Source organism: Callospermophilus lateralis, chromosome 14 (assembly GCF_048772815.1).
Source record: "Callospermophilus lateralis isolate mCalLat2 chromosome 14, mCalLat2.hap1, whole genome shotgun sequence".
Taxonomy (NCBI): domain Eukaryota; kingdom Metazoa; phylum Chordata; class Mammalia; order Rodentia; family Sciuridae; genus Callospermophilus; species Callospermophilus lateralis.
In genome coordinates this window covers 196,623-213,401 of record NC_135318.1, presented here as the reverse complement: position 1 = coordinate 213,401, position 16,779 = coordinate 196,623, and the positions used below count along the sequence as shown (strand labels likewise).

General features: G+C 42.1%; 1 protein-coding gene across 3 annotated transcripts; it reads right to left on the bottom strand.

Annotated features, from left to right (window-relative positions):
• Nucleotides 1–778: 778 nt before the first annotated feature.
• Acp1 (acid phosphatase 1) lies at nucleotides 779–16,716 on the bottom strand. 3 transcript variants are annotated; one of them, XM_076832596.1, is made up of 6 exons: nucleotides 16,636–16,716; nucleotides 8,963–9,036; nucleotides 8,762–8,875; nucleotides 3,758–3,819; nucleotides 1,918–2,023; nucleotides 779–1,781 (listed from the first exon to the last, which is right to left on the bottom strand). In XM_076832596.1, the coding sequence occupies exons 1-6, from the start codon at nucleotides 16,676–16,678 to the stop codon at nucleotides 1,704–1,706; spliced, it is 477 nt and encodes a 158-aa protein (XP_076688711.1). In that variant the 5' UTR covers nucleotides 16,679–16,716; the 3' UTR covers nucleotides 779–1,703. The 3 variants fall into 3 exon arrangements, with proteins under 3 accessions (XP_076688711.1, XP_076688712.1, XP_076688713.1); XM_076832597.1 differs by lacking the exon at nucleotides 8,762–8,875 and adding an exon at nucleotides 8,611–8,724; XM_076832598.1 differs by lacking the exons at nucleotides 8,762–8,875; nucleotides 8,963–9,036 and adding an exon at nucleotides 8,611–8,724 and having other exon boundaries at nucleotides 16,636–16,715.
• Between the last annotated feature and the right edge of the window lie 63 nt (nucleotides 16,717–16,779).

Sequence of the window (16,779 nt, the reverse complement as noted above, 5' to 3'; positions counted from 1 at the left end):
TAAAAAGTTACATTGAACTCACAAAGCAGAGAGTCCCTGGCCACAATGTGAGCAGATGACACCTAGGGCAGCTGTAGGGACACAGCATCATTCTACAGTTCGAGAGTCTGCATTTAAGATGCATATCAGAGAGAACTACAGCATTTTTTTAATTTACAGGGATGGAAAGGATTAAGAAATACTCCTGACAATGGGATTACAAAGCAATTAATGACAGGGAACAGCCCTGACTGCTTACTCAATCCTACTTCCCTACTGTAGCTGATCATTTGACCTTTTCTTTCCAGTTCTTTAGCTTGGGGACACCATTATATCCCTAACCTAATCTCTGGAGTTTTCTGTAGACACAGTAATTCTACCAGGACCCTCACTCAGGGTGTCCGTCCCCCAACTCTCCCTGTTCTTAGGTTGGTGTTCCACTCAGCCTTTCAACAAGGACTGATTTTTTGACTAAAAGTCCTCTACAGGTTAGAGGTCACCAGCTTTGAATGCAGGACCAGGAGAGGATAAAGCAAAACTGCCACTCACCCGCTGAGTGGCAGGCCAGCCCAGGCACCACCTCCACAAGGAGAGTTGAGAGTGCCTCCATCCCAGGGCCCCGATGTCTTCCATACCTAGATGCCAGTGTAAGTGGAACAGCTTATTATTTTCATCATTTTACTTCCCAGTACCAAGGGTAAATATGCACATACACACCACAGACCATCTGAAAGTGACAAGACAGACGGTTTCTCAGTCGTTCCTCATTGGTAAATAAAAAAGCAGGCGAGACATCAGATTTATCTGTTGCATTTTTATAACTCCCAAGTTTATTTTGAAAACAATCTTTTCTGACATATCCATGTGAATTTGAGATTATAGTGAAATTACCTGTATTTGCCTATAGCTTTTAAATACTCATGAAACATTTATTAACATATCAATACTTAAGGTCACCAACATAACTGACTGCTTAAATTATTTTTTCATACCTAAGCCAATTTACATTTGAGTTACTTGTGCATATAAAACAAATATACTCCTCAACCAACCATAGGATACATAGCATACAAGTGTCCTTTCCAGATATAATTAAATTTTTGGATATAAAGTGGCTCAAATGAGAGCAAATAAGCTGACTTTGTGAAATAAATCAGACAAAACCCAACAAATACTAAGGTGCTAAAGATCAATCCCATCGGTCTGTCTCCTATCATGTGCACTGTGTGTGTGTGAGCTGAAATACCTGCTGCAGCCATGGAGAGCCGCTATGGACAGGGTCACTGTGACTCTGGATACACAGATGAGCACAGGTGCCCTGGAGCCACTGGCCAGCCACACACAATCACTGCAGGGAGACCCAGCCATCCAACCTTACTGGGCACAGAGACTAACCTGTGCCTTCGGGTGTTTGTACTTAGTGGTTGGGGCTGTTTTTCTCTCTGCTCACTCCACTAGCATAATCAGGGCAAAGCGAAGGCTCCACTAGTCTAAGAACTCTCACTGCACCCTACAAACTGTCTTTGAGTCCAACATTTTTATTGATTCTTCTGTAGACACAGCTGGTTTCCACCTACAATGATCTGTCAGGTCAGGTCAGAGAAAACAGTCAGCTGAAGGGGCAGGCGGGGCCTGGGGCAAAGGAGTGGCAGTACACCGGAGCACAGGATGAGGATACAGAACGTGGATAGGGAGCGTCCCCAGCTGGTAGCAGGCAGGTGGTCCTAGTGGGCCTTCTCCAGGAAGGCTTTGCAGCACCTGAGACACTGCTGGTACACCACTTCAAAGTCAGCATCGTTCCCCTGGAAGACAGGAAGGAGGACAGCTGGCAATACCAGCACCCAAAGTGTCCTTGAGGGAACCTCAGCCTGTCACTTAACACGGCAGGCCTGGACTTGCAGATCTTTACATTGGCCCTACCATGGGCACTGTACTTACGTAATAGGGATCTTCAATAATGAGTTGTTTCTGTGGATCATAGCTTCCAAGCAGTTCAATTTTAGCTTTGCAGTTTTTAACTTGATTACTTTTTCTATTCAAATCTCTGCAAAATCGAAACATGAACTTAGTTTTCTGACCTATGGTTTCAAGTTAAACAGGGACATCTGCTAGGGGTTTATGAAATACCCATATCAAAATCCAGCAAAAGTGACCTGATTTTCAGTGAAACCAAATCCTGCACTGGGACACAAGCCCTCTGTGCAGCTGTGTGCCACAGCTCTGTCTCCTGGGCAGGGAGTGAGCAGCAACAGCACGTCCCACTACTTCCTGCACACAAGAAGTACACCTCACCATCAGACAGCAGCTCCGTGTTCTCTGGTGAAATACACTGAAACCATCAAGTCAGAAAGATATTTCAGAGAGAAACAAGGTGACACGAGGGAACTCCAAGAGCCACAGTTTCTTCCCGTGGTGGCCAAACATGCATGTCCATGGCTCTTGCCTCACTACTTATGCCCACACCACTCTCCTGGTGTCTTCACTTCTAACTTTCACACTGCTACATTTTTATCATTCTTCTACACAGCTGACAGATTCCAACTGAGCCCCTATGATGAGTCTAGGAGCGGGACAGACAAGAACATCCCTGTCCGAAGTCTCAGAGCTGAATCAGGCGCAGTCCCTGGACCTGCAGGGCCTCACAGTCAGTGGACAATCTGATCCAGGCTGCAGGGCAACAGAAGATCCAAGAAGAAGTGAAATTAGGCTGGGACACAAAGGCCAGAGCACCAGGGGAGCTTCACCCAGAACTGACCCGACTGACATCCCACAGGGAACACTGTACACTCAACAACAATCAAGAGTATCTAGTCTCCTGATAGGATACCTTCTATAATACCTATAAGTAAGGACAAAACAAATTAACAACTGAACAATAAAAATGAAAAAAAAAAAAAATCTGAATTTTAATGAAGGGCCTAATTAATACAAAAACATAAGCAAAATTGTTACGATGGTTACTGGTTCATTCCTATAAGTAATTAAAAGCACAGATAATATTTCTTCATCAAAAACATGGAATATTTTTAAATAAGTAGTGATGCAAGTCAATAAATGCTTATGGTTACACTGACAGCAGCAATAATAAACACCAGGGGGTTGGGGGTGGACAAGATGAGGGCATGATAATGTGCGAGGAAGCTGTGGTGGTGGAGGCTGCAGCCTAGGCCTCCCACATCCACCACCTTTGCTGTGCACCTGAGGTAGTAACTGAAGCTCGCCATTCCTCAGTTTCCTCTCTGACAACAACAGAAACTTCCTGCAGAAGTGCTGGGACCTACAGGCATGTAAGCTTGAGGTTTTATAGTCGCTGCTATATAATACCTCAGCCCATTAGTTTTAGCTCAATCTTAAATCCAGTAAAAGGTCTTCTGCCTTTCCAGTCTCATTTAATGGAGGAACAAACACTCCTAGCTCGTGAATTGCTGCAGTAAGGAAACCAATCATAGGAATCAACACATCTCCTACAATCACAGACCCCAGCCCTACTGTCCAGCTCCATCATGCCAAACGGATTTTCCTGTCTGTTTCTCTTTGTAAAGAGACCCAGGAGAAATACCAGCTTATTCTCTGAATTTCCATTTATGTTATTTAAGTAAATAATTATGCACATTGTAACAGCACTGTGTACAAGAAACTGTAACATAATAAAAGTCACTTTGGACAGCAAACTACTTGGCCTATTACCACACTGAGAATGGGATACGATTACGTTTTGAAAACAGATTCAATCCCTGGTATCTCCCCTCAAAAAAAAAAAAAAAAAAAAAATGATTACCTCAGGTTGCTTTCATCCATACACAATATATAGTCGAATGTGGCCAAATCTTCTTTGGTCACCTAAAATTGAGCAAGAAGTCAAAATATAGTTATTTATATTTATACCTCTCAAAAATAGAGAAGAAAAAATAAAACAGAACCAAACACTATGTTTCTTAAACTTGCTAATTAACAATGCAATTAAACAATTCAGGACACTTTTAAGTTAAAACACAGTTAATCTACTTCCCAAATTGTATTAACGCTTACAAGAAAATTTTATCTCCTAAGACTCCTTGTGGTGATCACTAAACAGTCAGCTTCGTCCCCTAGAAACCAGATGCAGTCTGTGGGCACACAACCCTCCATCACTGTTTCTCATTCATGGGCACTGACTGTCCCAGGCCCCGTTACAGATCCCAGCTGAAGCCACAGGCCTTGTCCTCGTGAAACCACCCAACCAGGCAGGAGGCATAGATAACTCAGAAAACACCAAGGACGGGGTTCTGGGAGAGGGAGGAGGATAAATTTCCAGCAGGGAGGTCAGAGGAGGTTCACCAAAAGCAATCGAATTGTGGACTTTACCCTGACAAGCAGACTATCACTCAGGATCTCCTGAGTCTAACCCAACATCATCAATTACAAATGTAAACCACTTATGATGCAAGTGAAAGCTTATTTTATAAATTGTGATTATTAAGAAAATAAAACAACAAAAGATCATCAACATGCTGCAGAATAAAAGTGAAAATAAACCCTAGAATATAACTTCAATAATAATCTTCCTTATTGAAAAAAAATCCTCTAAAATGTCATTTAATATAGGAGACAATGAAAACCTGGTTGAAGGAATAGTAATAATCTAATAGATAATGAATACAGCAAAAGAACAATAAATATGCTTATTCTTCATTATTCTGTTAAAAATGACTTCATATGCACTTCCATCAATTTTTAGTGTAGCAGATCAATAATTACAAAGGACTGGATTGTATTAATACTCCCAAGACGCTAACTAATTAACCTATTAAAAAAATAATTTATCTACTTTAAGATATTAGAACAAAAATTATACTAAGCACACTACATTATTTTTTCAAATCACATGTGAGAAATGTCCAAAGATTTACTGTTTAAAAATTGTTAATTTTGGATGAACAATTTGGATTGTAATTAATTTGCCCTAAAAAAAGAAATGCTTAGCAACTTGCTAAGTGAAGTCACACATGATTTTTAGATGTTAAAATAACTGAGAAATAACAGCAACAGCTATAACTTAATGCTTCACAGGAAATGTCTAGAAGAGGATTTCTGTTTGCAGACAGACATGTATGGCTTGGGTCAAATTAACTCTACTACCAAAAACAACTAGAAGACCCTCACCCACCCAGACGGCTCTTGAAGTCATGAGTGCTCCTGCAACCACTTGGTTTTGTGGCCCCAAGAACTCCTGAATGTGCTCAACTCTGCAGCTGTGGCAGCAATGCCACCAGATGGCACTCAACAAGCTGGTTGATCTCACAGGCTGCTCACACAAGACAGCAGAGTCTCACCTGCTAACGCACCAACACTGATCGTAGCTCATGGTCAGCAGAAGAGTCTAGGAATTCTCAGAAACTATTCAGCCTTGCCTTAAAGCAACTTGTTTACAGGGGTTATATCTACCAATATTTGTCACCATTACTAATAATTTTTAAATAAATTAATTGTTACAATTTAAAACTTTTTTATTTTTAATGAAAAACAACTATACTCTCCAAACCAGCTCTTGGTTAAAAGAGTGCCACTGGTTAGGATGGATCTTCCTATGTCTATCTGCATTGCATTCTGTTGCAAAATGCTGCTGGAGTTGCACTACATGAAGTAAATTCAACCCCACCCAAACATGCAGTTTAAAGGAGTGTTTCAGCAACCCTACAGGTCACTACAAAAACTGAAATGTGATAGACAGCTTCTCAGTGGTCAGCTACAATGCAGAATTGGAGGTCCAGTCAACAATCATTTCACACCTGTCTATTCAGGCCCACTGCTCAGTATGAATCTTTTAACACATCTTCAAAGGAGACTGATGGCCACTGGACCACACTTAAAAAACTGTATTTTAGCCAGGGGTCTGGGGTTCTCATAAGAGGGGACAGTGAGCAATGCCAGATGTTCATGACATGGGGCGCTGATGCCAGGCAGGGTGCTGCCAGATGTTCTTCAAGGCACATGACAGCTCTCCATTAAGAACTGGGTTGCAAGAATCTGCTTAAGAGGTAAGAGACCAAGGAAAGCAGGGCACCGCTGAGCTGTCAGAAGTTCAGAGGCTGAGGAGAAAACTGAAATTAGGGGTGGTGGGACAGCCATCCCCGGAGGAACACAGGTCCTGGAAGACGAGGGCCTGGCACATGCTTTTTTTCTAAGAATTTGACAAGTCTTCCACCAACCCAGGGCAAGAAGCTCCAGAGGGCACCTGGAGGCTGCACAGACTCAGTAAGAAATGAGCACTCTACTGTAGAAGCTGCCACGTTGGAGACATTCTGCCAACTCTGTGCCTGATACTCCCAGAGGAAAGACTGGGAAGCTCAAAGGTGGATTAAGTCTCCTGAATAAAGGCTGTTGCCAGCCTCAAGTCAGCTCCACCGGATCATACTGAGGTGACCACCTACCTTCTTCCCTGCAACAGCCAACGATATGGGGCAAAACACAATTACCCACAGGTTCTACCATGCACCACATACCACGTTCAGAATTTAATGGGAAGTTAGCAAGCATACAAACAGAAGAAACAAAGACAGCAGGGTCACAAATGATCTAGGCTTGAATTCAAACTGTTTGAAGTAACTCAGATGGGCTGGGAGATGTAGCTCAGTGGCAGAACATTTACCTCACATGTACAAAGACCCAGGTTCAAGCCCCAATACCTTACAACAAAAAACAAACAAAATAAACAAATGTGCATTTGGAAAAGGATTTCAGAGAATTAATCTATTTAAATAAAAAACAAATAAACGCAGTCCGTCAATAAAGCAAAAGTCACTAAGAACTCAGAATGAACAATTCCACAGACTTTAAAATACAGAAGCGTTAGTATATCAGAAAACAGGTCAGTAGGAAATCTCAGAATGAAGAAAAGTAAAAAGGATGGAAAATGGAGAAAAGATCATAAGAAATTTATGTTCAATATAAACTGACTCTCAGAAGAAAAGAGAAACAGGAGAAGTAAAATATAAAACGATAACATCCCGGAATTTTCCACAGGTAAGGAAGAACACTTTGGCCTCCTACAACAAAACTGCTGAATCTAAATACCAAAGGAAAACTTAGCCAGAGAAAAAGCAAAGTAGTTTTAAGCAGAAATAACATCAATCTTCTTCAAACTGTTTCAAAGAATAGAAGTGGGAACATCTCAGTGTGCTCTGAGTCTGGATTCCCTGACATGTGGAATACCAGGCTGGGCTCAGCTGTGTGCTCACCACCCTCCACCACCTGTGCAGCCCAAACTAGCAATAGCCCACACCCAGCAGGGCACAGGGGCAAACAAGCTGTGGAACACACAGCATCCAGCAAGGACGAGGAAGAGCTTTTGGAACCAGCAGCAGCACAACAGAAATAGCTGGCACAAGAATGCAGAGGCCCAAGACCCTACTTCTACAAGGCTGAAAGGCAGGCAATATTTTGGGAGTGACCTTTGCAGGAATGGGCACTGGTTTCCAAAGGGCTTTAGGGCTACACTCACTCTGTGCATTTGTCAATGACAAGTTTACTGAAAAGAGGAAAGCTTGTATAACAAAGAGAAATCTCCATGCAACCAAATGGACTGAGAGCATACTTCTCCAGAGCCTGATTGAGTTGAAAAGAAGTGAGAACTGTAAAAATGTATCATCTATTACACCTAGGTTGAAAGTACAAGGGAAATAAGAAGCGTACTGGAACAGTCACTACACAAACTGTGACAACTGGTAAGGAACATGTGAACACAAAAGACCTGGTGTGACACTGCTTACAGGCATGCATCACCACAGCCAGCCACAAAACATCCCTGAGAGCAACAGGAAGAAAAGCAGAATTAGACTCCAGAAATGCTAGTTCCAAAGCTGGTAATCAAAACTGCTCCTAAAGTTTTCAGCTTTGCTTTTTAGGGCATGTGTATTTGAAATAACCCATCAACATCCACTTTTGTTGTATACTTAGTGCATGAAAAGACATCTGATCTGAAAACAGACTGCTCATAATGCTGAAGGACTATTAAAATAAATATATAACCTTAAAAAATACAAGTAGAACCTGGCAAAGTATGCAAAAGCCTGGAAAGATCACAATGAACACATGATATAAAATGTTTCATCTTCTGCCCAGTGAAAATAACAAGCTTAAATAAAGAACTCTCAGAAACACAACTGTATTTTCTGATTTATAATATAAATACAAAGCTACCTTCATTTGAAGTTTGTTAAACCTCAGTAGACTTCAAACTTAAGTCCAGCATGACCGGCATGACATCCTTAATTAGGGACCCATAATAATATCAGTATTACCTTATATTTGTTTAAGGTACTTATAGTTAAAATATGCTTTTGTATATACTACGTGACTGTGTTCTAGCAACAAACTTGGTAATGTAAGCAAACAGTCACAAAGGCCTTAAATGTCTAACTAAAACTCAAGAGGTGGAAAGAGAACGGAGACCACAGCTCTAGCTGGCAGCCATCTAGCAGCCACTACTCTCAGTGACTGACGTAATTTTATGTGCATTTTAGTAAGCAATCCCAAGGTCATGCAAGTTTTTCAGAACTCCACACGTAGCAGGTTGGTCACCCCAAATACACACAGCTGTGAACACACAGGCCTCTCCATCTCTGTGCAGAAATTAAACAAGATCTCTTCTACCTGTCTTGCCTTATGGGCTGTGCTAATGCCATGATTTCTTAGGCAGTTCACGGCTCTCGGGTCCGGGGCCCGGCCCACGTTCCAGTTGGAAACAGCACCGCTGTCAATGGTCCACTGTAACACAGAACACAATCAAGTTCTAGTACGGTACCTGCCGGGCAACGTGGTTCATGGGGATGCCATGCTTCCTCATGCAACTCTGCCCACGGTAGTCAGGGGGGTTCCCCACTTCATAGGTAGATGTGGCTGCACTGTCTATCCTCCACTGCATGAGAAGAAAGAGAATGTTTTCGGCACTTTCTTGCCCAGAGGTGTTCAGGTTGGCCTCTTTAATGTATTGAACAGTACTTACGTTGTCTAAATCGTTTTGATCAGTTACAAGTTTTCTGAAAACTGCTTCTGCGATGGGTGACCGGCAAATGTTACCTTAAAAAGAAGGGAGAGGACATAAAGAGTGTGTTAGTTGCGATGCAAAGACCCATATGCCAGGTGGGAGGTATCTGCATCTTCTCTACAGAAGAACAAAAAACAAAACTGCAGTGCAGAGGAACCCTGGCAGAGAATGCTGATCACCTGGTTCAGTGATCTGACACTAACTGCCCAGATACAAAAACAACAGAAAGCAATTTTAACCAATATTAGTTTTACAGGTTGCAACTAATGACCCGAAATAGGTTAAGAAATCAATGAAGTAGGTTGTAATCAGCTTAATTTAAAACAAAATACAACAAAATTGAAAGAACGTATTTTCAAATATAGATAACATAAAAATGTTTCATAAAATATGCAAATAAACAACTGTATTAAGTCATAAACAGTGAGTGAACACAAACTTTTACTCAGCGATTGCTGCAAAGCCCTGTGCCAAAAGGACTGTGCCATCAGAAGTTAGCTAGCTTGAGGTTTAGGGTGCAACACTCCCAGCCATTCAACTGACATCAGCAGCCAGGTTAGGGACGCCTGGGTCATCCTCACTCCAGGCTAGCTGGCTACAAAGTCTGGGGCCCCCTTAGGTGTAATGATTCTCTAGGAAGATCATGAAACTCAGGAAGTGCTACAATGATGACAGCTTCATTATAAGAGAATACAGATTAGAACCAGCCAGAGGAAGAAATACTTAGGGCTATTCTAGAATGGTTCTAAACAGGAAGCTTCCATCTCTTCAGAAACCCTTACCCGCCTGCCCATGATAAGTGCCAGTACATTAATAAAGAGTGCTAATACGGCCAATCTAGGATGCTTGCCTGAGCACGGTGCTCAGAATTGTTATTGGGGTTTAATTATGTAGGGATGACAGACTGAACCTCCAGGCCCACCCCTGACACATGTGGTTCAGAGAGCACATGACTCTGAGTTCAGCATAAAATGTGGGGCCACTATGAGTAGTAACAGACACTACCACTCACAGAAAATCCCAAGATGATTACAGGTTACCACCCAGGAGCCAGGACAAGGAATAAATTCCTTAACTGCACGGAGAAAATGACAAAAGGCAGCAGCTCTCAACTCCAAACAGATCATGTACAAAGTCACAATTTAGAGGAGACACAGTATAACAAAAATATAAAAGTTATGCTAATAAACAAGGATTATACTACCAAAGCACAGAAAATAAAAATGCTATAAAGCACAGAAGAGACATAAGAAAACTAGACAGCTGATGTTTATGGGAAGAGAGTCCCATAAGTAGGGCAGGAGAGACATTTAAGTCAGGGCTGCAGGATTAGAAGACGTGACTATGGTACTTTAGGTACAGGAAGCAGTGGCTGCCAGCCAAGCACTGAGACAGGGCCTGCAGACAGAGATATTTAAGACAACAGACTATTCCTACAAGTTAGAAAAGCAGTTGGCAGGGTTAAGAAAATGCTGGACAACCACAGGACTGAAGGCAAAAAGACCATCTATGAGGTGAATATGAGAAAGCACAGGAAAGACAGTGAGGCAGGAAGGTGTGACTCCTTTCCTCACTTATCCTAAAGACTGCAGCCTGCACTTCTATAACATAGGTCAAAAAAGAGAAAAGCATAACAGATTGATTTAAAGTTTTATGTGACAATGGAGCCTTTAAAAGGAAGACCCAAAGGGGAAACTGTCTAGTTTTTTTTTTTTAATTTTTATTGTTGGTTGTTCAAAATATTACATAGTTCTTGATATATCATATTTCACACTTTGATTCAAGTGGGTTATGAACTCCCATTTTTACCCCATATACAGATTGCAGAATCACATGGGTTACACATCCTCTGATTTACCTATTGCCATACTAGTGTCTGTTGTATTCTGCTGCCTTTCCTATCCTTTACTATCCCCCCTCCCCTCCCCTCTTCTCTCTCTACCCCATCTACTGTAATTCATTTCTCCCCCGCCCTTTTTTTCCCTTTTCCCTCACTTCCTCTTGTATGTAATTTTGTAAAACCCTGAGGGTCTCCTTCCATTTCCATGCAATTTCCCTTCTCTCTCCCTTTCCCTCCCACCTCTCATCCCTGTTTAATGTTAATCTTCTTCTCATGCTCTTCGTCCCTACTCTGTTCTTAGTTACTCTCCTCATATCAAAGAAGACATTTGGCATTTGTTTTTTAGGGATTGGCTAGCTTCACTTAGCATAATCTGCTCTAATGCCATCCATTTCCCTGCAAATTTTATGATTTTGTCATTTTTTAATGCAGAGTAATACTCCATTGTGTATAAATGCCACATTTTTTTTATCCATTCATCTACTGAAGGGCTTCTAGGTTGGTTCCTAGGTTGATTCTAGGTTGGTTCTTGAAACACTGGCCAGAGCAATTAGACGAAACAAATTAAAGGCATAAAAATAGGAAAAGAAGAACTTAAATTATCACTATTTGCAGATGACATGATTCTATACCTAGCAAACCCAAAAGGGTCTACAAAGAAACTATTAGAGCTAATAAACGAATTCAGCAAAGTGGCAGGATATAAAATCAACACGCATAAATCAAAGGCATTCCTGTATATCAGCGACAAATTCTCTGAAATCGAAATGAGGACAACCACTCCATTCACAATATCCCCCCCAAAAATAAAATACTTGGGAATCAACCTAACAAAAGAGGTGAAAGACTTATACAATGAAAACTACAGAACCCTAAAGAGAGAAATAGAAGAAGATCTTAGAAGATGGAAAAATATACCCTGTTCATGGATAGGCAGAACTAACATCATCAAAATGGCGATATTACCATAAGTTACCAAAAGTTCTCTATAGGTTTAATGCAATGCCAATCAAAATCCCAACGGCATTTCTTGTAGAAATAGATAAAGCAATCATGAAATTCATATGGAAAAATAAAAGACCCAGAATAGCAAAAACAACTCTAAGCAGGAAGTGTGAATCAGGCGGTATAGCGACACCATACTTCAAACTATACTACAGAGCAATAACAAAAACAGCATGGTACTGGTACCAAAACAGGCGGGTAGACCAATGGTACAGAATAGAGGACACAGAAACCAATCCACAATATTACAACTATCTTATATTTGATAAAGGGGCTAAAAGCATGCAATGGAGGAAGGATAGCATCTTCAACAAATGGTGCTGGGAAACCTGGAAATCCATATGCAACAAAATGAAACTGAATCCCTTTCTCTCGCCATGCACAAAAGTTAACTCAAAATGGATCAAGGAGCTTGATATCAAATCAGAGACATGGCGTCTGATAGAAGAAAAAGTTGGCTATGATCTACATACTGTGGGGTCGGGCTCCAAATTCCTCAATAGGACACCCATAGCACAAGAGTTAATAACTAGAATCAACAAATGGGACTTACTCAAACTAAAAAGTTTTTTCTCAGCAAAAGAAACAATAAGAGAGGTAAATAGGGAGCCTACATCCTGGCAACAAATCTTTACTCCTCATACGTCAGATAGAGCCCTAATATCCAGAGTATACAAAGAACTCAAAAAATTAAACAATAAGAAAACAAATAACCCAATCAACAAATGGGCCAAGGACCTGAACAGACACTTCTCAGAGGAGGACATACAATCAATAAACAAGTACATGAAAAAATGCTCACCATCTCTAGCAGTCAGAGAAATGCAAATCAAAACCACCCTAAGATACCATCTCACTCCAGTAAAATTGGCAGCCATTAGGAAGTCAAACAACAACAAGTGCTGGCGAGGATGTGGGGGAAAGGGTACACTTGTACATTGCTGGTGGGACTGCAAATTGTGGCGACCAATTTGGAAAGCAGTATGGAGATTTCTTGGAAAGCTGGGAATGGAACCACCATTTGACCCAGCTATTCCCCTTCTCGGTCTATTCCCTAAAGACCTAAAAAGAGCATACTACAGGGACACTGCTACATCGATGTTCATAGCAGCACAATTCACAATAGCAAGACTGTGGAAACTGTCTAGTTTTATGCTTAGGTTAGATGAAGACTGACAGCTGTACAGAAGAATGACTGAACAAAGGGCTACTATCTAATGGTAAGAGACAGGGAACTCAGTCATGCCATCTGTTCAGGCCCTTCCTGGTCTCTGATGCAGCACTCTTTCCTCCCAGGTCTGGGACAGGACTCACTGGAAGGAATGTCTTCAAGTGAGAAGGGAGAGAGACTCTAGGTCTGAAGGCTTCTTTGGGGAAAAGAATTCTCTTCTCAATAACCTGTCTTACAGAAATTCTGGTTTCCATGACTTGCTTCACTTCAGGAAGCAAGACACAGAAAAGCAAGAGATGATCAGAGAGACTTTTTTCAAAACTACTCATCAAGACAAAGTACCATATTGTGGGGTATTGTGTGAGCCCTGACATTAGTAACTGATTTAAGGAGGTGCTAATAGAAAATGAAGGGAGGAAACAGAAATCTCAGAAGAGACGAAGCTAGAGGACACACTTCACTCTGGCTTCTATTAAACATGTTGAATTGGAATCTTCCAAAGTGTGGTGAAACACACAGATGCCCCCTGGTCCATGGGCCGGCTCACCACCCTGAGGACAAAACCGTCAGCCTCTCTTTTATAAGACTCGTGCTCTTCCACACACGTGGTTGTGCATAGTAGTTAAAAAGCTTTTCTGTAAGGCAAGGAAGGAGAGAAGACGGAGTTCATCGTGGATAGCATCCATGTGCTAGTCTGTGCTGTGAAGCTCTTCCCTTCCACACTCCAAATTCTGGTTTGATTTTTAAGACAAGTATTGCCATCAGCATTATTTAATTTCTGAAAAGCTTCCTCAGGGTGTGGTATCACGTCCCTTGTTACCACCGACCTGGCAATACTTTAATAGCAAACCCTCTCACCAAACTAGGACAACTGTTGTTATTTTCAAACTCTACAAATGATAACAGATGCCCAGTATCTCAGCATCTAATGACACAATAAAAAGACTGGGACCACCCCTTTACTCATAATTTTCATTAACTGTAAAATAACAGATTAATTTTCCCACAATACAAAAACTTAGACTATTTAATGACTTAAAACATACCCATCCACACTTATGTTTTCCCCTGATAGCTCTATTTAAAGGAGACATGTAAAGACTATAATTAATAAAAACTAAGAGACCAGAAGTGAAGTCATACTGTCTACAATATCAACAGAAAAGAAATCGAAATGCTAGTAACTTGCCCTCTAGATTTCAAAAGTTGACATCACCTATCACTGTGCTAATGTTATTAAACAAATGTACGGCTGGAGGTATTGCTCAGTGGTAGAGCACTTGCCTAACATTGTGAGGCTTTGGGTTACCCCATCAACACCAAAATATAAATAAATAAAAATAAACCAGAAAATGCAGCACAGAAAAGTTATCACTAAAGCACAGAATCCCAGGTGCTGCCTCTAGGACAAGTTCTGGAAACTGTAATGCCAGCACAGTCTCTGGCCACCCACAGGGGTGTCCTCCTCCCAGTTCAGCTCCTCCTCCAGGCTATCTCAGCACTACAGCTGGAACTAGTCTTGTCCCTCCCACGTCTGCTAGAAAGTTCTCAACGTTTGTCTCATTCACAGAGATCATCTCCTCACAGAGCCGCCCATGATCTCCCCATCAACACAGGGACTAAGGATGAGGGCTCATAGGCTAAGAATGATTTTTACAAACTTGAACAGATGAAAAAAAAAATGCAAAACAGAAAATTTTGTGATATGTGAAAATTTACATGTAGGGTTCCAACACTGGTATCTATGAACAGTTCTACTACACAGCCAAGCTTCATCTATGTGCTATCTGGCAGGGCCCATGAAGCTGAAGTATTCACCGTGGCACTTTACAGAGTTTACAGAGCCTGCTCTAAAGCATCTGATACACGTAAGGAATAAACTTCCCATGCATCTAGAATGGCACTACTTAGGTATCCGTGGAGCCAAGTAAATAGTCACTCAAGTGATGTACTGTGTCTCACACACAAGAGGACTCCTGGCTGAGAAGAACACCAGGTCTCCAAGCCCAGCCACTGTGGCTTCCCTGTTCTGGAATATGGCTAGCACTCTCACCTAGAAACCACACCAGGTGTCCTGTGGGCCCAAGATGGGCATGTCTCCTGACTCCTTCAAGTCTCTGCTCAGAGCTCACCTTCAGGTGAAGGCTTTCTGACCACACACCTGAATGTTCCTGTTTTATTTTTCTTAACATCTCATATCAAAGAACGAGTCCATTCACAATGCCTGACTGATGATGAGATAGCGTGAGCTCCAAAAAGCATGGGGCCTGTCTGTGGGTCACTACTCTATGCATCCCCAGTGCCTAGCACATAGGAAGCACTAAAAAAATTGCTGAACTATATCGAAGACAAATGCATGTGAGCATATACCTCCCCATTTTCAGTTACCGTTGTACATCACGCCCATAAAAAGCAATAATATTAAGGAAAGATTAGCCTGGCAAGGGGACACCATAGGTACCCAACTTGAAATAAACTACTGTTTAATTCGTTGATTTCCTTAAAAATCAAATGGTGTTCACTATCAATGTGTAATGGAGCTTTTTACCTCCCCCCATAGAAAATGTTATACTGTATTGTCCTGAAACTGGGGGGGAAAAAAGAAAAAAAGCCACAGTTATTGCCCACAAGAATGTTAGCTCTGCCTGGGATCTCAAAAGGCTGTCAAATAATTATTTGTGGAATACAATATCTCTATAAGGAATCAAAGGAAGCAACTAACAGTCTGAGAAACCAAAGAAGGTAGAATTTAGGTTTGACTTCACAAAACTATAAGGGGTTCCATACAAAATACAACATAGTGTCCAGTAAAAGACTCATCAGTCGAGGCACAGTAGTGTTTCCAGTGTGAGTAGCAATGGTGCTGGAAAGTCAAGCCCTCCCATATTAGGTGGGAAAATGTAAGGGAAGCCAGGGGGATGGACCTGACAGAATTCTATCCTAAAGAGGAGCAGAAGCAAAGCAAACCAGGTAGAAAACACCAGGTAGAAAGCATAATTTGGGACTATCCCCCTTAGTGTGGAGGCACCAAGGAAGAATACTGCAAACTAATATGAAAGTGAATTATATTTCAAGTAAGGGAGACTACGTGCTGATACTCTAGGAATGAGAACAATTCTGATCTGGAAGGTACTTGGAGTAATAAATTGTAAAACTTCACTTTCATGTGAAACTGGTACACTGACAGGCTGGACACCAAAGTTAGAGACAGACTGAACCTGAAGAACCCAGAACTTGGAATGATAGGGATGCACCTCTCATTAGTTGAGATCCACTGTGAGTGAAAGCCAAGGGCACCAGCAAGCGAACCAGTGTAGTTACTGGTGCAAAGCCCCACAGAGAACACTTGCAGCTTTGGGTCCACCTGGGCACAATGGAGGACAACCAAAGATTCTAGCAGGTGCAATGAAAAGCATCCGGCTTAGAAAGCCTGCTACAGAGCCAGGACTCGGCTGGGAGGCAGACGGCACGTGAGAGGACACAGGATCAGGGGATCAGAAGCGAGGGTACCGGGCTCGGCCACCCGCCAGGCCCCTCCGGCCCACTGTTCATGGTTAGCGACGCAGCCCAGAGCCACACGGCACAACCCGCCGCTCCAGGAAGGAAAACCCTTACCCAAACACACGAACAGCACGGACTTAGGACCATTCTCCGCCATCTTCAAACGCAGACACTCGCGCCCAGCGGCCGCGTCGGCGTACGTCCTGACGCAGCGCATGCGCGTCGCAAGCCCTGGACCGCGAGCCCGGGGCCGCGCGC

Coding starts and splice junctions, on each gene's coding strand:
- Acp1 (XM_076832596.1), bottom strand. CDS start 16,678: ATGGCGGAGAATGGTCCTAAGTCCGTGCTGTTCGTGTGTTTGG. Junction 3,820..8,761: donor TGAACCACGTTGCCCGGCAG/GTACCGTACTAG, acceptor GCTCAATTTTAG/GTGACCAAAGAAGATTTGGC. Junction 2,024..3,757: donor ATGGATGAAAGCAACCTGAG/GTAATCATTTTT, acceptor TCGATTTTGCAG/AGATTTGAATAGAAAAAGTA.